Genomic DNA, 23363 nt, shown 5'->3' with positions numbered 1-23363 from the left:
GATGCAACCTCACTGGCTTTGAAGTCAGAGGAAGGGAGCCATGAGCCAAATAATATGCAGAGAGTCTAAATTATTCTAGAAGCTGGAAAAGGGATTCCTTAAAGTCTGCAGAAAATAATAATGCAGCTCAGCACAGCTGACACCTTGATTTTAGCCTAATAACACCCGTATAGGACTTCTGATTTACAGAACTCTTAAGATAATAAATCTGTGTTGTCTGTAATACTTTTGTGCTGTATAAGCCATTACATTTGTGGTGACTTGTTATGGCAGCGAGAGGAAACTAATACAGGCCCATTCAGGCTAACCTAATTTAATGAAGTATTGTACAGTATACAAAAATATTTTAATAAGTCAAGGAACTATTTCTGTATTCTACGAAGTCTGGAACAATATTAGATGTTCGGTATCCATTTAACTCATGAGCATAGTACTTCCCTAAATATGCTTACAAAAGCAGACTAGATGTAATGTATTATACAAAATACTGGTAACTTTACGCGAAAAAAACACGTTAAATTTTCACAGCATTTTTACCTTTGCCTTCTATTTATGGCACATGTTGCTGGTTTTAAACTTCCATTACATATTTAAGACTTACTATATTTTAGTGTGTGACTCAATAAAAATGCGCTAAATTCACTCAGCCTCCCCTGGGTGTCCCAACGCGTGGGCGTCCCCCTGGGCAGAGACAGCACTCCAAGAGGGGCCTGCTAGCCTCCTGAAATTCCTGGGTTCGAAGAAATCAAATCAAAGGTAAACCAGATAGCTCATCCAACCGCCTGCTGCCAGAACGTCACTCGGCCCACCCGCCCTTAAAGGATCACGATGGAAACGGGGGCAGGAATTCCTCCCAGATTATTTTAGGAGACGCAGGATCTGCACCACGTGAGCGAGCGTTATCCAACCCCGCGACACTTAAACCTACAGCGGACTTCACAGTTACAGCCCTCTAGGGGGAGAACCCCCGGCCCCCCCCCTCCCCGGCAAAGATTGCTCCGCCCACGTAATGCAAGATTCTATTCTCGCGAGATCCCGATGACAGTTCGGAAGCGTCATCTCGCGACATTTTGCGAGTCAGGGTTGGAAGTTGGAGGCCCAGCTTTGAGAGAGAGGATTAGGGGGGTCGACCGGTAGGTCGGCTGTCCTCCAGCGGCGGTGGGACCCGAGATGACTAGGTGAGGGCCTCCCTGTCAGCCTGCACAGCGCCTTCCGGCTCTGCCGCTGCCTCGGACGCCATCAGTCTTTCTCCCTGGACCGCATCAGGCTGCACCTTTGATCCCTCTCTCCGGTTGTGTCGGGGTCTAGGGAGGCGATGTTCGAAGAGACGGCGGGAGGTGGTGTCGGCCGCGGTTTTCCGGCTCGCCACCTCCTCGCCCCGCCCGAGAGTTACCAGGCTTCAGGCCCCACCCCCTGGCCAGATGGATCCCTCCGCCCCGAACTGTGGCGCGGAAAGCACCGGTAAAGGTATAAACTCTTGTCTCCTGACTTTGGTCTTAACTGCAACGGGTTGGGCCTGTTTCTGCCAGTTCCTTTAGGGTTGGGATTTGAACCTCTCCAAGTCTGGGGTGGATCTTTTGCGATTCAGTGCTGAGAAACTGGACTCTGGAGTCATTAGTTGTTGAGCAAGTTACTGTGGCTATTAAATGAGATGGTATATATGCAAAGCACTTATGTGACCCAGCATCTGGCCCATAGTAAGCGTTCAGTAAATGATATTTTCCTTCTTTGTCCTTGTACGCCCCAGTTCCTTGTGAATGGTGGAAGTTTGTTAAGTAGATAAAAAAGGTTGAGGTATTTAGTTCAGTTTAAAACACAAGGAGCTTAATATATGATGTATTGAGTCCAGGGTCTTTATGGAGTCATTAAGAGAGGGTTTAAGAAGGATTTGGTTATCTGCCACAAGTCATCTGGGATGTCTTCTTGTCCCCATATTTAATAGCTTTCATTATAGAGACATAGCAAAAGCTTGAGTGCATGTTCTGTGCCCAGCAATATGCCGATTGTTTATCTACGTGCTTTCCTTTGAGACGATCTCGATCTCATTAAATAGATGAGGAATTCAGAGCTAAAGTTCAAAGAGGTTTATGTAACAAGCCAAAACTCTGAAGAACAAAAATGATGACACTTTAACCTAGGGACCAGAAATGTCAATACCAATAGAAACCTAGCAAGTGAAATAAATACATGAAGCTGCTGAGTGGAGATTATAGTGATGGGGATGCTCATGCCTCAGTTGAAAGGAGCAAGGGCTACTCAGTTCCAGGGAATTGTTCACTCATGTGTGAACTGGTACAGCAGGGTAGCTTCAAGATCAGATAGCTTAGTTCATACCCAGGCTCTGCCACCTTATAGCTGTGTGGCTGTAGGCTACTTGGTTAACCTTTATCTGTTCCACCATTTGTAAAATAGAACTGATAATATTACATACAGGAAGTAATGAAAGGGTTGTTGCGAAGCTTAAATGCAGTACTCACTTGAAGAATATGCTGGCATACATAAAGCCTTCGAATGTTAGCTATATGTAAATATTTGTTAATTCTACAATATTGAGTTTCAAACATTGTTCTAAGGGTCCAGGTTGTAGTGGTAAACACAAATTAAGCCCTGCTATAGGGAATTTATATTTAAGTTGGGGAAATAAACAATAACAGATATTTAATATTTTTCTCCAAAAATGGAATAAAGTGGGGTAGAGGAAGAGAGAATGGCAGGGAGTGCTATTTTAGATTGGGTGATCAGAGGTGACACTCTGAAGAGATGCCATTTAATCAGAGACCTGAATGAAGTAAAAGAATCAGTCACTTTGGTATTTAGAGAGAGAGCCATAGGAAGGAACTGAAAGCTCAGGGGTCTCGGAGGTAGGAGCATGCTTGCCATGGTGAGGGATAGCAAGGGAGCCAGTTTGGAATAGAAGAGTGAGAGCAAGTAGGAAATGAGTTAAAGAGGAAAACCAGGACCAGATCACGAGGAGCCTTACACCCACACCAACCCCATGTTCCATTCAATCAAGTGTGAAATCCTCCCAATTTAAGCTATTTATTCTACAGTTTGAATCTTGAGAGATTCCAGCCCTAGCTCAAACTTACTTAGTTCTAGAAATTAGCCATAATCAGGAACCAAACAGATTTCCATAATTTTTTGTGTGAAGCCCATAGGCTTCTGCCCATCCTGTACCCTCTGACTGACACAGTTTTCTTAGACTTTCTTCCTTTTTCCATTGTTTCCTCAATACTCTTTCTTACAGCACACTGTTCTCCTCTTCCAAAGCACTTACTATAATTTAATGTTTGTAAATGTTTTAGTGTCTCTTTCCCTCAGTAAATATCAAGGATCTATGAGATCAAGGATATGTTTATGTTAATAAATTCACATGTTTATTGAATGCCTACTGTATGCTGGTCATGGGGATAAAATTTTGAACAACACAGAGCTTTTCTTTGAAAAGAAGTTATTTTCTAATGGGAAAGACATAAATAAGTAAACGTGATAAACATTGTGATATGTGCTATGGAGGCAATGAAATAATGAGCTAGGGAATAATGAGGTACCCTACTTTAAATGAGGTGGTCAGAGACAAAATTTCCAAGGAGGTGACAGAAAAACAGCAGAGAAAAGATCTGCTTAGCATTTTTGAATCAAGGGAAATATTGACAGATTAAGTTGGAGAGGTAAGTAGGGGCAGATCATACAGGGGTTTATGGACTATATAGTAAGGAATTTGGACTTATTCTTTGTGTAGTGGATGATTACTTAAAGATTTTAAGTTAAAGATTTGCTAATTTGTATTTTTAAATAAGCAATATTGCTACTATATGAAAAATAGATTATGGGGGGAAATAGTGGCAGCAGAGAGAATGGTTAGGAGCCTGTAGCAGTAATTTAGGAGAAAGCTGAAGCCAAGGTGGCATGCTTTAGGACAGAAGTTAGGAAATTATACTCATGGGCCAAATCTGGCACACCTTTATTTTTAAGATTTTATTTATTTATTTTTAGAGAGAGGAAAAGGGAGGCAGAAAGAGAGGGAGAGGAACAGTGATGTACAAGAGAAACATCAATCATCCATCACTTGCCTCTTGCCCGTCCCCAACTGGGGACCTGGCCCACAACCCATGCAATGCCCTGACTGGGAATTGATCTGGCATCTTTTTGGTTCCCAGGTTGGTGCTCAATCCACTCAGCCACACCAGTCAGGACTGGCACATTTTTTTTTGTTGTAGATAAAGTTTTATTGGAACACAGCCATGCCCTTATATTTATGTGTTGTCTGGGTGCTTTTGTGTTACAAGGGCAAGACACAAGATAGCCTTCAAGACCTAAATTAACAAACAGCTAAAACCTACCTCTACAGAATACTTTGCCAACAATTGTTTCAGAGAGTTATTTCATGGAGGAAGGTAATACACTCTTGAAGTAGAACCAGCAAGACATTCTGATGGACTGAATGTAGGAAGTAATGTAAAAAGAGGAATAAGGGCAGACTAAAGGTTTTCTACCTTGAAAAGTTGTTACATGAGGATGCCATTTAATGAAATTCAGGAAGTCTGGTTCTTAACAAGGTTTAGTCACAATAATTTTTTACTTTGTTTTTTCATTTTGTACCCATTGTGTGGAATAGTATCTGATTAATAATTGGTGCCAAGACATGGATTTTGAATAATAAAGAAATTAGTGGATTTTAGGTCTTTAAAAATTAGAAAGCATTTGCTGAGTAGGCAAATAGTTCATGTGAAACAAAAATAATGTGTTAAGAATTGCTATAGGGGTTGATTTAGATTTTAAAGCCCGAATACTACTATTTTGAAAATAGGGCCCATTGATCTATGTGTTATTTCCTGTAGAGTGAATCAGAGGTTTAGTTTAACATTTAAACTTTGTCCTTTAGAATGGTGTAGCAGTGCTTAAATAGTTTGGATCCAAATATTGGAGTGGGGGAACAAGTTTTTCTTTGTACTTCTGATTGCTTTGCAAAAACACAGTCTTACCAAAGTTAGTGGGAATAATGGTTTTACTTTTGAGGAACAACTGATGGGATATAGCATAATGAGCTATTCTCAAGAAAGTATAGACATACTAGTCATATTATTATATAATCATAAATGTTATAAAAACCTAACTTGAAATCATCAAGAAGACCCTAAGAAACTATACCAGTGGTTATTGGATCTGAATGAGAAATGTATGACAAAAATAATTTTTACTGTTCTTACAGTTGTAGCCATACAGTTCCTCTGGGATTCTTGCTATAAGAAATTCCATTTGTAAAGTTATTTTTACTTAATTTCTCTATTTGGTACTTTTTAATTGCACCAATAGTATATTCTATACAGAGTTCCCTCACCATTCATAGTACTATATTTTCTGAATAGAAAATAAAATAGCTGTACAGTTAAACAGAATAAATTCATGTATGTAGAGGTCAGACTCTTTGAAAAATAATAGAATCTTAACAGCAAGATCTTAGAATTCATCTGTGTTTTGTTTCTTTGTAAAGAATCTTAACTCTTTAAAACCTAGAAGGGAAAAAACCTTGAGAAAGCATGTACACATCACTGAATTGGAGGTTAGTTGTAAACATACATATAAAGCAACAGTTTAGAAGCAGCAGTATTGACAGTGGGAAGAAACAGCTATCTCCAGAGAAAGATGATGGAATATAAAAAGGAAGACAGAAGAATCACAAAGCATTGCTGTCCAGAAAATTTTAGCTTTCTCCTTACCAAGTCCTATTCACTATTACTCTAACTAGACTGAATGATTATATAATGCAAATGTCATCATGAATATTTAAATCAGTGGTTTCAAACCCTGGGCTGTGCAGCAGAATCAGTTTTTGAATTTGACAATACCAAAAAAAAAAAAACCCTAATAAAACCAGATGCCCATGGCCTATATACACTGAATCAGAATCAAAAGAGGTAATGTCCGATCATACATGGGGAGATCGTAACACAACCAGGATGAGAACCATTGGAAATAAATTATGTGCCCTTTCTCCTACTTTTTATAGGAGAACATCTGATGATATTTATTAGGAAAATATCTATACATATTATATGTACAATTTATCTTGTTTTAGTAATTTGGAAAGAGGATTTATGTGAGGTTTTTTTTTCTTATAGCAGTGGATAAGTGAGGTGGTACTTTTTAAACTAGATTTGGAAACTATACTTTCTTCTTTATTGTTACAGACATATGGTATCCAGGAGAAAGATGTCTTGTCCCTTCTCCAGATAATGAAAAACTTTGTGAAGCAAGCATAAAATCCATCACAGTGGATGAACATGGAAAGTCATTTGCAGTCATCTTATATTCAGATTTTCAAGAAAGGAAACTACCTCTTAAAAGACTTCAAGAAGTAAAACCTGTTAAAGGTTATTCTAGAAGTTTCATATTTGATGATGAAGATTTAGAAAAACCTTATTTCCCAGACCGAAAATTTCCGTCATCTGCTGTTGCTTTTCGTTTATCTGAAAATGGAGACTCTATTCCTTATACTATTAACAGGTATTTGAGAGATTATCAAAGGGAAGGAGTTCAGTTTCTTTATGAACACTTCATCCAAGGAAGAGGGTGTATTCTTGGTGATGATATGGGACTTGGAAAAACAGTACAGGTGATTATTTTAATTACTTTATAAGTAAAATTCCGTGAAGTCATTTTATCATATACCTGAACAGATGCCATACAGAAATTTCTATTTTTACTCTTGAGTTCTTATGATAGCTAGTGTGTATGTGTGCGTGTACAGGTACATGTGCACTGTGTGTATATGTCACACTCACCTGACAGTAAAGTCCTCAGAGTAAAGGACAGTGCCTTAGTCATTATTTTATCTTCAGCATCTACTTAGTATTTATGAAATATATTATTCAAAATAATGTTTTGGTATAACATGGCTTGATTTTACCTTTGGTAATACTAGTACTAAAACACTAATTATATTTATAAAGTAGTTTAACTTTTTTAGTAATACTTTATAGAAAGAAAGTATTTGACACTTGTTGAGCTGTATAGCATGGTTAAATTGATTCTTGCAGGCCTTTTGTGCACGTTGTATCAGAAGTTTCTTAATCTGGGATCCCTGGGCCGCTAAGAATTCTGTTGGTGGACTTCGGAGAGGCCTCCTGTTTTCTCTAAATGTGTGCTGGAATTTGTACATGTACTATATACTTTTCTGCAGAGAGGATCTATATGAGTTATCTATCGCTATATAACAGATACTCCAAAATTTAGTATCTTAGAAATGATACACATTTATCATATTGTAGTTTCTGTGGGTCAGAAATTTAAGTACAGTTTAGCTAGATCCTCTGGCTCTGTTTCTCACAAGGCTGTAGTCCTTCCTTGGAGTAGGGAGCATCCACTTCCTAACTCACGTGGTTTTAGGTAGGATTCACTTCCTTGTGGGTTGTTTGACTGAGGCCTCAATTGGTTCCTTGCCACATGGGTCTCTGCTTGGAGCTTTTCACAACATGGCAGCGTATTTCATTAGGGAGAGCAAATGAGGGGGAAAGAGAGAGCACTATTAACACAGAAGTCATGGTCATTTGTGACATAATCACAGAAGAGACAGCTTCTCACTTTTTTCATGTTCACTTCTTAAGGAGCAAGTTGCTAGGTTTATCCATACTTAAGGAGAGGAGATTAAACAAGGTTATAAATACCAAAGAGGTGGGGATTATTGGGAACCCTGTCCAAAGTTGCCTACCACAGGATCCTTTCCTTTCATTGGATTTTCTTTTCTCTTTTTTTTTTAAAGGTGTTTTTTATTTCTTTGTTTTTAGAGAGAGGGAAAGGGAGGGAGGAAGAGAGGGAGGGAAATATCAATGTGTGGTTACCTCTCACATGGCCCCCACTGGGGACCTGGCCTGCAACCCAGGCATGTGCCCTGACTGGGAATTGAACCACCAACCCTTTGGTTAGCAGCCCTCGTTCAATCCACTGAGCTACACCAGCCAGGGCTCATTGGATTTTCAAAGAGGTTTATGATCCAAAGAGTTTAGAGTTCTGAATCTATACTTTATACTAAATAATCACTCTGGACTTAGAGGGGTATTTGTCTAGTTTGTGATTGTTTCCTTCCTTATAAATGAGTTTAAGTGATTTTATTCTTCATTACACCTTTATTGTTACAACTCAAAGGAAAGTGAAAAACTAATTTAACATTTAAAATAGCCAAATAAATGCAACTGTGTATGAAGCTCTGGAGTAAAAAGCTAGGGTAAAAATTAAGTTACCATCAGCCATATGTTCTGTTTCTTTAAATCTAAGCAATGTACATAGTATTAGGCTTGCACATTGAAGGTGCTAAATAATTGCTTGCAGAATAAATTAATTTGCATTCTCAGGAGAATGTGTGGCAAGAATAAAGAAAGGAGCCTTTTAGAAACTACTGTCGGTGACCAAATCATACAGATGAATTCTAGAAGAAAATAAATAATAAAGCTCTTTTGTAACTCTCTACATATACTTTTACTGTTTTTGCCCATGCTAGGATGTTCTTTCCCACACTTCTTTGATTAGCCAATGCCTGTTCATGCTCAAGGTCAGAAACATGAGGGTGCTACAGAAAGTGACCTGCAGTTTCGGAATGCCTACTCTAAAACTACTAAGTGTAGTTCAGATTCTTCTGGATGTTGAGGTTCAAATCTAGTTTTCATTTTTGAAGCCCATGTTACAGAGAAATTCCCTTTATTTCATGTTTCATAGAATTATTTTTAAAGTGATTTTACTGTATAATTTTGTATTACCTGATGAACTGAAATCATTGGAAGGCTTTGAGTTGTATTATGTGTTGTGAAAGTCTTTGAGGGCTCGTCTACTGAAGATTATGAAATAGTTTCTGTACTAATTTTGATACTTATCTGGATTTGTCTGATCCTGGAAGACCTAGTTCTCTGGTTCTTATAACTCAGAGATTAATTTCTATGTAAATAAGCAGTTTGGGAGACCCATATAAGATAGAGTGTCTATAGATATAATGACTAAGCCAGTTGAAGAAATATGAACACCAGTTAATGAGTTCACTAGAATTTCAAAATGTATTAGAATTTGGTCTATGAAAATAGACCACTGACATTTACTGTTGGAACTACAGTATTATCTTCTTTTATTCTTCATTTTATTTCCTTCTTCCTGATTTCATCCCTTTAGTTTCTCCCTTCTTACATTCTAAGTTGGCCATAATATGAAATTGAGCTCTTCTTTTTAAAAAATTATATTTTATTGATTATTCTATAACAGTTGTTCCAGTATTTACCCCCTTGCCTTCCTCTGTCCAGCATCCCCACTCCCTTAGGCAATCACTACACCATTGTCCCTGTCCATGCATCATGTGTATAACTTCTTTGGCTACTCCACTTCTTATACTGTACTTTATATCCCCATGGCTATTCTGTAACTACTTATTTGTACTTCTTAATCCCCTCACATCTTCACCCATTCCTCCACACCCTCTTCCATCTGGCAACCATCAAAATGCTCTCCATATCCATGATTCTGTCTCTGTTCTTGCTTGCTTAGTTTGTTTTTTAGATTCAATAGTTGATAGATATATATTTATTGCCATTTTATTGTTCATAGTTGTGATCTTTTTCTTAAATAAGTCCCTTTAACATTTCATATAATGGTTTGGTAATGATTAACTCCTTTAGTCTTTTCTTGTCTTGGAAGATCTTTATCTGCCCTTTGATTCTAAATGATATTTTTGCTGGGTAGAACAATCTTGGCTGTAGGTCCCTGCTTTTCAGCCTTTTATCCAGCTTTTTAAATGACTGCATTCATTCAATGACTTGAGATTTATTAAGCACCTAATGTGGGTCAGGCCCTGTGTTAGGTACTGAAGAACCTAATGTAAATGTACACAATCACTATACTTGGAGTTCACAAATGGAGATGAAAAGAAATGAAGCCCAAGGGTCATCAATCAGTCTGGTGGAAGGAAGAACAGCCCTGTCTGTGGGTGTCAACAAAGGCTTTCCAGGGATATTGGTATTTTCATTCTTTGCCTTTTGTTGGGTCTGCTTTTGAAAACCCACCAAAATTTAGAACTAATTTGAGTGATATCAATGAAGACATTTAGGGGTTTTTTTCCTTGCTTTTTCATGGAAGGCATAGCTCTAATAGAGTGTTCAAAAGGTTTATCATAAAAGATCTCATTCAATGAATCAAAATTATTTTTAATCTTAATTTGGTAATTAACATTCATAGGTACAAAGTCTTAAAACTACTATTAAATAAGTACAATATGTTTTACATATTTATTTGCCCATCTGCTATGTGAAGAAGATGGTGTTAGTACTTTTTGAGCAGGAGAGGAGATGGAACTTTGAAACTCTAAAGATTTTCTTTGAATCTTTGTTTTTATAATATTAGATATTACATAATAAAGAGGTCATCTCTGAAGGCTATCATGATAATGATAATAATGATGATTTGAGGTTTATGTATAATAAACCTCAATCCTGAGAGAAATGCTGGGATTGGTGATAATTATAGTTTTCTTAGGTTATTATCAGTACCAGTTTTTGGATAATTTGGTCTTAGATTCACAAGCTATATTAAAACCTAAAAAGTTCTTTAGATCACAAGTCGTGTTGTTTACTCAAGAATATAGTAATAGAGAAAAAATAATGTTGACTGTATTTCATTCATGGATAAAATGCCATAATATCCATTTTGAGAGACTAATTAACTTCCAGAGCCACAAATCCTCTAAAGAAGAAACAAAAATGTCCTTATGTTTTAAAGATATATTGTTTCTTTTTTTTGGCATGAAGTTCAGATTTTAGGAATAGAACTTTGTAAAGATAAATGGGCTAGGCCCCCTTTCAAAACAGCACTTTGTTATTGTTTTTAAGCAAGCAAAAATTATCATACTTTTTGAAGTATGATTCAAAGTACTCTGTCATCTTTCTATCTCACAGGGAGATGAAAAAAATAAGGAATATAGGCTCTTTTTTTTTATTTGGTCATTTAAGAAACAGACAATTTTGCTATGCCTCCTCTTAATCTAAAGGAAAGTTTGTTGTATTATTTTCCTGCCTCTGATTTACTCTGTATATCATGAGCTGTCTGTATGTGAGGAAATGGCCCGTAAAAATGTTTGCCTGACATTTAGAATGGAATGCCTGTAAAAACAGAAAGATTTCTCAGAGAGGTATTTTATTTCTGAAATGTAGTTTTTGGACTTTATTATTCTATAGGTGTCTTATTTAAATGCCTGTTTTTGTTCTTTTCATCTCTAAACATAATTTTAGAACTATTTTACATTTAAAAATGCTCTAGATTAGTTTTGTAACCTTCATTGTAAATATGTCATTCTGACACGCGCTCACTGGCCTGCAGTGAGCATGGAACGCTGCGGATGGCTCGTCGACACACGAGAAAAACATACAGAGAGACAACCAGGTCCTGTGGGGAAGTAGGAACGGAGCGGCCACTCTCTCTAGTGGGGAGCACGCATCCGCTGGCGCCCAACGTGGGGCTATTTAGCATACCCTGAGGTAAAACCTTCCATTGAAATCTTTGTAAAGGCTGTGAATTGTTAATGACCGGGAGGGAAAATGCAAAAAGCTCCCGATCCTTTTCTGCTTAAGGGGATGGTAAAAAAGCAATCTTTTAAGTCAATAATTAATAGCAGCCAGTCTTTTGGAATACAGGCACGATTAGGAATGCCTGGTTGGAGAGGGCCCTAAGGCTGGAGGGATTCATTAATCTTTCTTAAATCATGAATAAGCCTCCATTTGCCAGATTTCTTTGGTACTATGAAGATGGGCATGTTCCAAGTACTGTTGGAAGGTTCTATGTAACCTGCTTCTAATTGCTGTTTAACTAACAAGCAGGTTTGTTCAAAGCGTTCCCCTTTAAGAGGCCACTGATCAACCCATACCGGCGTGTCAGAAAGCCAGGTAAGGGGTAGGGGATTCATAACGACAGTGGCCACTAGGGAAAATGCGGCAGAGAAATTTGCATTCCCCATTGACTGAGAAGGTCACGGCCCCAAATATTAAGGGGCATTGGCAAAACATAGGGTCGAATTTTTCCTATCTGTCCTTCTGGCCCATAACATCTGAGAGACCACACACTGATCTGAGGTTTAGAAATTCCTCCAACCCCTGTGACAGACGTGCCACTTTCCGTTAAAGACCAATCAGGTGGCCAAAACTGGTTGGATATAACAGAGATGTCTGCTCCTGTATCTATGAGGCCGTGAAAGGCTTTACCCTTTATCTTTACTTGTAAAATGGGTTTATTTAATTTAATTGATTCTGTCCAGAAAATGGATTGATCATCTATGCTACCAAAGTTTCCTTCTCCTCTCTCCACATTCTGAGTCTTAGGGGTTTCATAGGGGAGGAGGAGAAGCCGGGCAGTCCCGGCCAGTAGTGTTTGGGCTGGAATGATATGGTGACTGGATGCCATGAGCATAATTTTAATTTCTCCTTGATAATCTGAGTCAACTACTCCTGGTTGAACAAAAATACCTTTAATAGTCATACTGGATCTTCCTAAAATTAGACCAAGCATTCCCTGGGGTAAAGGTCCCCAAACTCCAGTGGGAACTACAATTACTTGATCCTGCTCCTTTAAGAGGAGTTCATGGGCGAAGACCAAGTCCAGCCCTGCGCTCCGGAAAGTGGCAGTGCGGAGGTCTGAGAATTTTCCTGAACTCTCTGATGCTGGCAGCAGCTGTTTCTCTGATGCTGGCAACAGCTGTCTCTTTCATGCTGGCAGCTGTATTGGAAGCTCCAATTGGGTTTTGGGACGCAGGAGCATGCACCCCCTTTCCTGTTTCCCTGCAGGGGGTAGCCATTTCTGGTAAATTTGGAATGGCAATCCTTTGCCCAATGCTTGCCTTTGCCACAGCGCAGACAATTTCTGGGGGGAGGTGTATGGTTTCTCTTTCCTCCTTTTTGTAAATTTGGGCAGTCTTTGTGCATGTGATCAGGTTGGTTGCAATTATAACATTTAGAATTTTCTTTAATTGCAGCAGCTAAAAGAGAAGCTTTATGCTGCTTGGTGCCGATATCTTGGCAAGCTTTAATAAATTGACTAATATCTTTTGTAGTCGCCCAAAGAAGGCCTAAGACAGATCTGCAGTCTGAATTAGCATCTCATAAGCCAGCTGAAGTAAGATAGTTTTGGCTGCTTTTTCATTATCTATTTGTCTTTCAACGGCTTCCTGGAGGCCATCAATAAAATCTATATAAGCCTCAGAAGCACCCTGATGGATATTAACAAAGGAAGAAACTTCCCTAGTCTGAAAATCAGGCACAATTTCCATAGCTCTTAGGGTGATATGTGCGCAGTGATCGTAAGTGAGGGGAGGGAGTCATGCCCGAGTCTCGGCCATAATGAACTCACCAGATCCATTTAACGTGGGAAGAGTAACAGGATTTTGCATTACTTCATTCTCCGCTGCTCGGGCGCTTGCCCGTTGGCAATATTCCGAATACCAGACAGTGTACTGAGCTAGAGTTAAAACTGTCCTGGCAAGAGCATACCAATCACAAGGAGCCATTTTATAACTATCAGTAATGGCTTGTAATAACCCGTTGGTATAGGGAGGTCGGACCCCACTTTCTCTAATGCTTCTTTTTAAATCATAAAATGGGAAGGGGAGTGGCTCGTGGACATTCCTTTGTCCCCTAACGATAATGGGGAAGGCAGATAAAGCCTCCCAGTCCCCCTTCTCTGCTGCCTGGCGAAGGCACTTTCTCATAGACCTACCGGGGATTTGTCTGAATTTTCTTGCTTTCTTGGTGGTGACTCATCTTAGGAGGAATGGCTTGCTCTCCCATGGCTGGGACAAGCCTCTCTGTGGGGGTGAAGGCAGGGCCTCCGTAACCTGCTCTCTGGAATTGCAGTTTCACTCTCCGAATTAGACTCTTCTTCGTCTAGCTCCGTTTTCCTTGCCCAAATGGGCTCAAGAGTATCCCTGACCAGCCTCCAGGTCTCAAAGGTGTGTGCACCAATAGATATACCGCTGTCTTGCAAAGATTTCAGCTTCTCACCCACTTTTTCCCATACATCAATGTCCAGTGTCCCTTTATCAGGAAATGAAGGACATTATTTTCATATAGATTGCAAAAGCTGAACTAGATGCTTTTCCTTCACCTTATACCTTGCTCCTTAAGAAGTTGTAATATATGCAGGAAAGCTTTCTGCCCTTTAGATAAGTTAGAACCCATGTTTGCCTTTTAAAAAGAAAGAAAAAGCTTCCTTTTATTTATTTTTAATTTTTTTCTCCAAATCTTATTTTTCCTGCTTCGGCTGCCTGCGCTGGCCCTGCATTAACTAGCTAGGGAAAAAGTGTCGTGGATCGAAGTGTGCTGTTGGTGAAAAATGGTCAGAGAAAGGGAATCGGACCCCAACTCCACTTATGTGCTTTGGGTTCTCCCTTTGAGGGAGGGAGCTTGAAGCACTGCAGGCGATCAGTCTGCGCGCTTCCCCAGTAGCGAGATTACGGTGTGTGGGAGTTCCCTGTAAGGCCCCTACTCGTCTTGGGAGATGATCCCAGATACCCCCAGGAGGTTCCGACTCACGTGGGAACACTCAGTTTCCTGAGCTGGGGGCGAGGAAATGCCTTTTATCTTCAGAGCTTGGCGGATGCCAAAGCCCTCATTCATATAAACCTACAGCTAGCACTTAAATCCTGAGCAGCGATCTTCCGAGTTCCGTAGCAACCAGAACTCTAATAACCTACTGGCTTCCATGATGCAGGCAGGCAGAGAAAAAATTAAGGATTGAAAAGTCGCCAGGACAAGTGGCTTTTTGGTCAAAAACAGATCACCTGACTGCTTTTTTCAAGGCAAACCGTTTGTTTTCTCTCCCAAATTTGGGAGCTAAGGTACTATTTACGCCATTATAGGCAATTTCGAAAGAAAGGAGTGACCTTTAGAAAAAAGAGACCTACTTCCCTGGAAATTCAAAAGCATTCTACGACCTTATCTGTGAAAGACTACGGGGTCGTTGGCCCTTACCAGGGCTTTTTTATGCGTAAGTCCACCGGAGTTAATACGTTTGTCCACAGCAGTGGCTCAAAGCCTCTGGCTCAGAGTGGTCCCGATTCTTTGGGCATCCCTGTCTGGGCGCCAGCTGTAGTGGATATAGGCCAGCAGTATCCATCTCTGCTGCGGATGCTCATTGAAACACAAGAAAAGCATACACAGAGACAACTAGGTCCTATGGGGAAATAGAGACAGAATGGCCACTCTCTCTTGTGGAGAGTGTCCTGTATCCCTTCCCAAGCAGCTTTTTATTGAGAATACAGTCTTAGTTTGTGGATTCACAGTCTGGCAGAAAAGATCAAAAGAAGTAGGTGACTTACAAAGGTGCAGACAGAACCCCAGCTGTGATTCTGGGCAGAGCTTGGAGTTTTAACGTATGGCTCAAAGGGCTAGTTTCGGTTTCCTGTCAGTGCCTTCATATTCTAATCTAATAACCTCCCCCAGCAAACAGATCTCACAGGATCTTGCATATTCTATGTCCCAGGCTTGATTACCCCAGGGGTCCACCATTTCTGGTCTGGGCTGCACTGCCCCTGCTATTTCTGCAGGCCTGAGTCAACAGAGGAGACAAAGGCAGCCAGAAGACTTGGATTTCTCACTTCTAAGAACAAGGACTCAGGCTTTGACAAAGCCGAGGGGGCAGGGGTTGATGTCTATCACCCCTTCATTTCCACAGCCCCGAGTCTCTTCCCAGAGGCCTCCTTGTGGTCATGCCTATCTTGGATGATTCCCTCTGTGGGAAATCTTACCCATCATTGGCTAACTGATCAAGCTTAGGAGGTCAGGCACAGAACAGGCAGCGTTCATGCCAGGGAAATATGTTTTGTCTCCTTAGTGGCTCCTGGTCTGGAGGTCTCTCACTCAGCCTAAGTCACAGGGGGCTACAGCTTCCTGAAACCAGGCAGGGCAGTCACCAGTATCATTCACCCATGACTTAAGATTTCTGTTGACTTCTACTATATTAGTATAGCATGATAGAGATGGCTGGATCTCTACCTTTGTTTTCTCAAATTTGCGGCCAGATTACAGAGATTACATTTCCCAGTTCCCTTTGCATGTCTTGGGCTTGTGACAGATTTGCTCAACAGAAATGAGGGTGGAAGTTTGAGTGCCAATTACAGTCCTAGTCCACCTGTGCTGTTCTTCCCATTCTCCTTTTATTATTCTTTCAGATGTTGACACATTACTGCTATCATTACCTTAATATATTGAGCTAAGTTTCTCAGTGGTTTTAGATAGGCTCTCAGTTAGTGTGTATTCAGTTGGATTTCAGACTATTGGTGGATAAAAATAAGCCTTTCATCTAACCTTTTTCAGCACCTAGCACAATACCTGACATATAGTAGGTTATATATTTTTATTAAATGTACTCATGAATTTTAAGTTGAATTAATTATATATCTTTATGGTTATAGCTTAGATTTAATGACCCCTATATGCCAGGCTCTATGATGGTTGTTTTCCATTAAACATACATGTTAATTAAGCATTACTGTCCCAATTTTATTGATGAAAAAATAGAAATTTATAGAGTTAATGTAAATTGCCCAAGGTCAGATATAATACTGGTTGGTCAAACTCCAACTCTTAGCTGTTAACACCTGCATTACACTTCCTTGTATATGTGGGTTAGGAATGCAAATTTTGCTAGAAAATTTTAAGACTAAGCACAGGTTTAACTATTCTTGTATATCATTATTTTATAATATTTTAGATAACAATTTACTGAAAATCTGCTTGATTTATTGTGATGCATTGGGTTGGCCAAAAAAGTCTATAGGTTTTTTTCCCATACAGTAAAAGACACACTTTTCATTTTTACCAATAACTTTATTGATTTGGATATATTGAGTATGTCAGCTATCCTCTGTGTGGTATAACATTGATTGTTCTCATTTAATGTTTCAATTTAATTTCTGTCAACTTCAATTGGTCTACCTGACCGTGGAGCATTGTCCAGTAAGAAATCTCTACCACGACACATCACAAATCGCTTCTGATACATTTGATCAGTCACAGCACCTTTTGCATACACTGCACAAATCTTTTTTTGCATTTCAGTTGCATTTTTAACCTTCTTGAAATAATAAAGCATGATATGCTGTAAATGTTATTTTCTTCCATATTCAATATTAAAATGCTATACAAAAATTCACCAATTTTTATGTTTTATTTTTAAATGCATACTGATATGACAGCTGTCAAAATACAATCTAACAAAATTGTTTTGAATGAAGTTGAAGACAGCTAAGCACTACTAGAGCCATCTTACGGAAAAAAACAAATGAGCTTTTTGGCCAACACAATACAAGATTGTATAAAGGAAATAAAGCCTTCTGACCTAAGTGGAATGATGCTAACAAAAATAGCTCCTATTTATTTAATCATTAATATGTACTAGCTTGACCTTTTACATATAATTTTTACTTTTTTCAAGAACTAAAATAATATTGATACCTAAAATATACGAATGTATTCTCATAAATATGCAAGCTATAATTTTTTCACTGAAGTGAAATTCACATTACAATAAATTAACCATTTTAATATATACAATTCAGTGGCATTTAATGTATTTATAATGTTTAGGGCTTTTCTCTAGTTTCAAAACTTTTTAATCCCTCCAGAATGCTCTGTGCCCATTAAGTAATCATTTCCCTCTTCTGCCATCCCTAGCAACCACTAATTGGCCTTTTCTCTCTATGGATTTGCCTGTTTTGAATATGTCATATAAAACAAGTCATACAAGTTTGGCTTTTTATATCTGGCTTCTTTGACAGAATGTTTTCAAGGTTCATTCAAGTTGTAGCAGGTATCAGTACTTCATTCTCTTTATAGTTGAATAATATTCCACTATGTGTAAATACTACAATTTGTTTATCCATTCATCCTTTGGTTGACATTTGGGTTGTTTCTACCTTTTGGCTGTTATGAATAATGCTGTTGTAACCATTTGTATACAAGTTTCTGGGTGGATATATACTTTCATTTCTCTTGTATATGTGCCTGGGAGTAGAATTACTGGGTCATATGATAACTGATAGTTTAGTGTTTAATTTTTTGAGGAACTGCCTACATTTCCTACAGTGGTTACACTGTTTCCCACCAGGAATGTATAAGGTTTTCTGTTTCTCTACATGCTTGCCATCATTAGTTATTTTCTGTTTTCTTCATTGTAGCCATTCTAGTGCATGTGAAATGGTGTCTCATTATAGTTTTGATTTGTATCTTGCTAATAACCAATGATGTTGAACAACTTTTAATGTGTTCTTTGGTCATTTGTGTATCTTCTTTGGAGAAATGTGTATTCAAGTATCTATAGACAATGTTTATGTCCCCCCACCCCATATTCATGAGCTGAAACTATAATCCCCAATGTGATAATATTTGGAGATGGGTCCTTTAGGAGGTAATTAGGTCATGAGTGTGGAGTTCTCAAGGTGGGATTAGTGCCTTTGTAAGTAAGTAGAGAGTGGAGACTCCAGAGAGTTTGTCTTCTCTCTCTGCTCTTCATCATCTGAGGATACAATAAGACTGCCATCTACCAGAAGAAGGCTCTTACCAGACACCATATCAGCCAGCACAGCAGTCCCCAACCTTTTGGGCACCAAGGACCAGTTTCATGGAAGACAGTTTTCCACAGATGAGGGTGTAGGAGGGAGAAGGGGTGGTTTGGGGATGATTCAAGTGAATTACATTTATTGTGGACTTTATTTCTATTATTATTATAATGAAATAATTATACAACTCACCATAATGAAGAATCAGTGGGAGCCCTGAGCTTATTTTCCTGCAACTAGGCAGTCTCATGGCGGGGAGGGTGATAATCTGTATTTGTAGTCGCTCCCCAGTGCTAACATCACCACCTCAGCTCCACCCCAGATTATCTGGCATTAGATTCTCATTAGAAGTGCAATTTAGGTCCCTTGCATGTGCAGTTTACCACAGGGATTGTGTACCTATGAGAATCTAATGCTACTGTTGATCTGACAGGAGGTGCAACTCCGAGGTGGAGCTCTGGCAGTAATGTGAGGGCTGGGGAGAGGCTGGAAATACAGGTGAAGTTTTGTTCACTGGCCTGCTGTTCACCTCCTTGCTGTGCGTCCCAGGCAGCAGGATGGGTTTTGGGGGGCTGAAGACCCCTGAGCCAGCACACTGATCTTGAACTTCCTAGCTTTCAGAAGGGAGAAATAAAAGTTTGTTATTTAAGCCACCTAGTCTATGGTAATTCTGTGATAGCAACCTTATGTGACTAGATATTAAGTCCTTTACCCATTTTAACACTGAGTTGTTTGTCCATGTATATGGAGTTTGTTTCTGGTCTTTCTATTCTGTATCATTGTTCAGTTGGACTATGCTTATACTCAAATAATTCCTTGTCTGTTTTTATACCTTTGTATTTTCATGTAAAATTTTATTCAGTTTGTCAATTTGTTCCATGAACAAATATGTAAAGGATTTTGATTGGGATTGTGGAGTCAATTGCATTGAATTGAGTTTGACTTATAGAACACTTTGGGGAGAATTAACATGGATCAAGAGCTCCATTTATTTAGGTTTTTAATTTCTTTCAACAATGTTTTATAGTTTTAGTATAGGCCTTACTCATATTTTGTTAAATTTATTCACCAAAACTGACACAGCAAGGAATTAGAAAATAATCATTCTTAATTATATTTTGATGGAATTGTCAGTAAAATTTTTTTCATTTAATTTTTCCATTTTTTGCTGGTGGTTCAATAGTTTCCCCTTCTCCTCTGTTTCAATTTCTGTGGTTTTAGTTACCCATGGTCAACTGTGGTCTAGCAATATGAAAGGAAAATTCCAGAAATATACAATTCATAAGTTTTAAATTATGTGCCATTCTGAGTAACATGATGAAATCTTGAGCCATCTCACAACATCCTACCCAAGACATGAATTATCCCTTGGTCCAGGGTAGTATCCATGCTATGTATTCCAACTGCCCTTTAGTCACTTAATACTTATCTCAGTTATCAGATTGACTGTCACAGCATCTCAGTGCTTGCATTCAAGTGACCCTTATTTTACCTAATAATGACTCCAAGCACAAGCAGAGTAATGCTGGCAATTTGGATATGCCAAAGAGAAGCCATAAAGTGCTTCCTTTGAGAGAAAAGTTATGTATGTAGAGGAAAAACTTAGTACAGTGGCACCTTGGTACTCGTCCATAATTTGTTCCAGAACTCATGTTGAGTGTCGAAACCAATGAGTACTGAGCAAGTGATGTGTGACGAAGCATTTTTTTCTTGTCAAAATGAGGTGAGTACCAATTTATGACTGTGTATGTAGTGTTTGGTAGTATTGTGGTTTCAGGCATCCACTGAGGGTCTTGGATCATATCCTCTGAAGATAAGAGGGGACTCTGTATATAAAAATCAAATTCATTTTTGTATTTGACCTTGCTGACTTCTTCACTTATTAAATTCTAGCAGTTGTTTCATAAATGGGTTAGGATTTTCTATATAAACAATAGTATCATCCATAAATAGAGGTAGTTTTAACTTTTATGCCTTTGATTTTCTTTTTGGCCTCATTTCACTGAATAGATAAGAGCCCTGTACAATTCATTTAGAAGTAGTGAAAGTAACATCCTTATCTCATTCCTGATCTTAGGGAGACAGCATTCAGTATTTTAACATTAAGTATATTAACTGTAGGATTTTTATAGTATCTTTTATCAGATTCAGGTTATTCCCTTGTCATACTTTCTGAGGTTTTTTTAATAGTTAATATGTATTAAATTTTATTAAGTACTTTTTCTGCTTATAGATAATTACATTTATCTCTTTTATTCTGTTAATCATTATTATAGTATATGAATCATTATGATTTATATTGATTTTTTAAAAGTTTATCCAACATTGTATTCCTGGGGTAAACCCAATTTGGTAATGAGGTATTATTTTTATATATTGCTAGCTTCACTTGGCTAATATTTTAAGAAATTTGGCATTTATATTGATTACAGATATTGATTTATAAGTTTTTGTAGTATATTTGTCTGATTTTAATAACAGGGTTATGCAGGCCTCATAAAATACATTGGACAGTGTTTCTCCTCTCCTTTTTGAAAGAGTGTGTATAAAGTTTGTGTTATGTTATCCTTAAATATCTGATGAAATTTACTAGTGAAATTTTTTGAACCTGGAGTTTTTGTTAAAGAAATATTTTGGTGAGAGGATCCAAAATGGCAGAGTAAGTGCACACTACACTAATCTCCCATGAATACCCAAAAGAACACTAGCTGGAGAGAAGCTTTATAACCACAGACAGACAGAAGAAATCACTTTAGCACAATGTTACTGGGTGGGAGTACAGAGGAGACATGAAAGGAATGGCTGGGCTCCCACAGGTGGTAGCTAAAGTTCTGAAGGGATATTTCAGTGGCTGGGGTGGGGAGTTTCCCCTGAGAAATGTGAGGTCTAAACTCCAATTTGGGCTCTCCAGCCTACAGCACTCGAGCCATAAAGGAACCCAGATAATATCCAGGTGTGAAAAGCAGCAGGATTCCTTTCTCCCAGGGAGAGGTAGCTGGAGACTCAGAAAACCTCTTAAAGGGACAACACACAAAATATCATTTGCAGCCACTTACCTTGGGCTCTGGCAAAGGGAGGGCAGAGTGAATGAGAGCCATGTGAGGAGAGTCTGGGTTTGGTGGCTGTGGGGAGAGGACTAAAGGAATAGCTATCAGGATCCCTGTGCTGTCATTCCCCATACTGTAGGAGCCATTTTCTCAGGCAGAGCTCTTTTCTCTGAATGGCATCAGCCTGAGGGGAAGCAATACTCAGGAATTACTCATCTCCACCCTGTGTGGTAGTTAAGCCCAGCTGCTGACTACAACTTGATTATATTAACAGCTGGACAGTTTAATGGCTGATTGGTTTAACAACTAAGGCAGAAAATACAAAGAAGCAGCCAAAATGGGAAGACAAAGAAATAGACACCAAATGAAAGAACAAGTGAATTCTCCAAAACAACTAGATGAAATGGAGGCAAGCAATTTATCAGAGAGTTTAGAGTAATGATTATAAGGATACTCAATAGCAAGAAAAAATCCATAGAAATCATTAAAAAGGACCAGTCAGAAAGAAAGAATGCAATATCTGAACTAAATAACACACTAGAAGGAATAAATAGTAGGTCAGATGAAGCAGAGTATCGAATCAGTGTTTTGAAAGACAAGGTAGAAAAACATACCCAGGCAGAGCAGCAAAAGGGAAAAAGAATTTTAAAAAATGAGGAGAGCTTAAGAAACATTTTGGACAACATGGAGTATAACAACATCTGCATCATGGGAATACCAGAAGGAAAGGAGAGCAAGCAAGGAATTGTGAACCTATTTGAAGAAAAAATGACCAGAAGCTTCCCTAATCTGGTAATGAAAAAGTCACACAAGTCCAAGAAATTCGGAAAGTTCCAAACAAGTTGGACCCAAAGAAGCCTACACCGAGACATATCATAATTAAAATGACAAGGCTTAAAGACAAGGAGAGAATCCTAAAAGCTGAAAGAGAAAAGCAGGTAGTTACCTACAATGGAGCACCATTTAGACTGGCATCTGATTATTCAACAGAAACATTTCAGGCCAGAAAGGAGTGGTGTGAAATATTCAAATGATGAAAAGCAAGGACCTAAAACCAAGGCTACTTTTCTCAGCAAGGCTACCATTTAAAATCGAAGGAGAAGTAAGGAGCTTGACAAAGAAGAAAAAGCTAACGGAGTTTGTTAACACCAAACCAGTATTGCAACAAATGTTAAAGAGCGTGCTTTAAGAAAAAGAAAAAGGAAAATTAAAAGAAGAAGAAAATAGTCTAACAATAAAATGGCACTACACACATATCTATCAATAATCACCTTAAATGAAAATAGCTGAAGTGCCCCAACCACAAGACATACTGTAGCTGAATGGATAAGAAAACAAGACCCATCCATATGCTGCCTCCAGGAGACCCATCTCAGATTGAAAAATACACGCAGATTAAATGTAAAGTGTTGGGAAAAGATATTTCATGCAAACAGGAAAGATAAAAGCTGGGGAAGCAGTACTTATATCTGACAAAATAGACTTTAAAACCAATGCTATAGTAAGAGACAAAGAAAGACAATGCATAATGAATGATAAAGGGAATAATGCAACAAGATGATATAACCCGGGTAAACCTTTACACACCCAGCATAGGAGCACCTAAATATGTAAAACAAATCTTAATGGACATAAAGGGAGAGATCTACAGAAATATAGTCACAGTTGGGAATTTTAATATTCTACTTCAATGGATAGATCTTCCAGGCAGAAAATCAACAAGGAGACAGCAGCTTAAGCGA

At 38.6% G+C, this 23363-nt stretch overlaps 1 protein-coding gene across 4 annotated transcripts in view; it reads left to right on the top strand.

Moving 5' to 3' along the window:
* The first annotated feature begins 1049 nt into the window (after positions 1–1049).
* The window catches only part of ERCC6L2 (ERCC excision repair 6 like 2), a 149668-nt gene continuing 127354 nt past the window's right edge, over positions 1050–23363 (top strand). For 3 of the 4 annotated variants that reach the window (XM_045839780.1, XM_045839779.1, XM_045839776.1), the window contains exons 1-2: positions 1050–1467; positions 6192–6616. In XM_045839780.1, coding sequence (XP_045695736.1) covers positions 1422–1467; positions 6192–6616 — 471 coding nt within the window. In that variant the 5' untranslated portion in view covers positions 1050–1421. The remainder of the gene's footprint in view (positions 1468–6191; positions 6617–23363) is intronic. The other variant, XM_045839778.1, reaches the window with a different exon arrangement.

Source organism: Phyllostomus hastatus, unplaced genomic scaffold, assembly GCF_019186645.2.
Source record: "Phyllostomus hastatus isolate PE091 unplaced genomic scaffold, TTU_PhHast_1.1 phas_contig_312, whole genome shotgun sequence".
In the NCBI taxonomy this organism is placed as follows: domain Eukaryota; kingdom Metazoa; phylum Chordata; class Mammalia; order Chiroptera; family Phyllostomidae; genus Phyllostomus; species Phyllostomus hastatus.
This window is presented reverse-complemented; position numbering and strand designations above follow the sequence as displayed.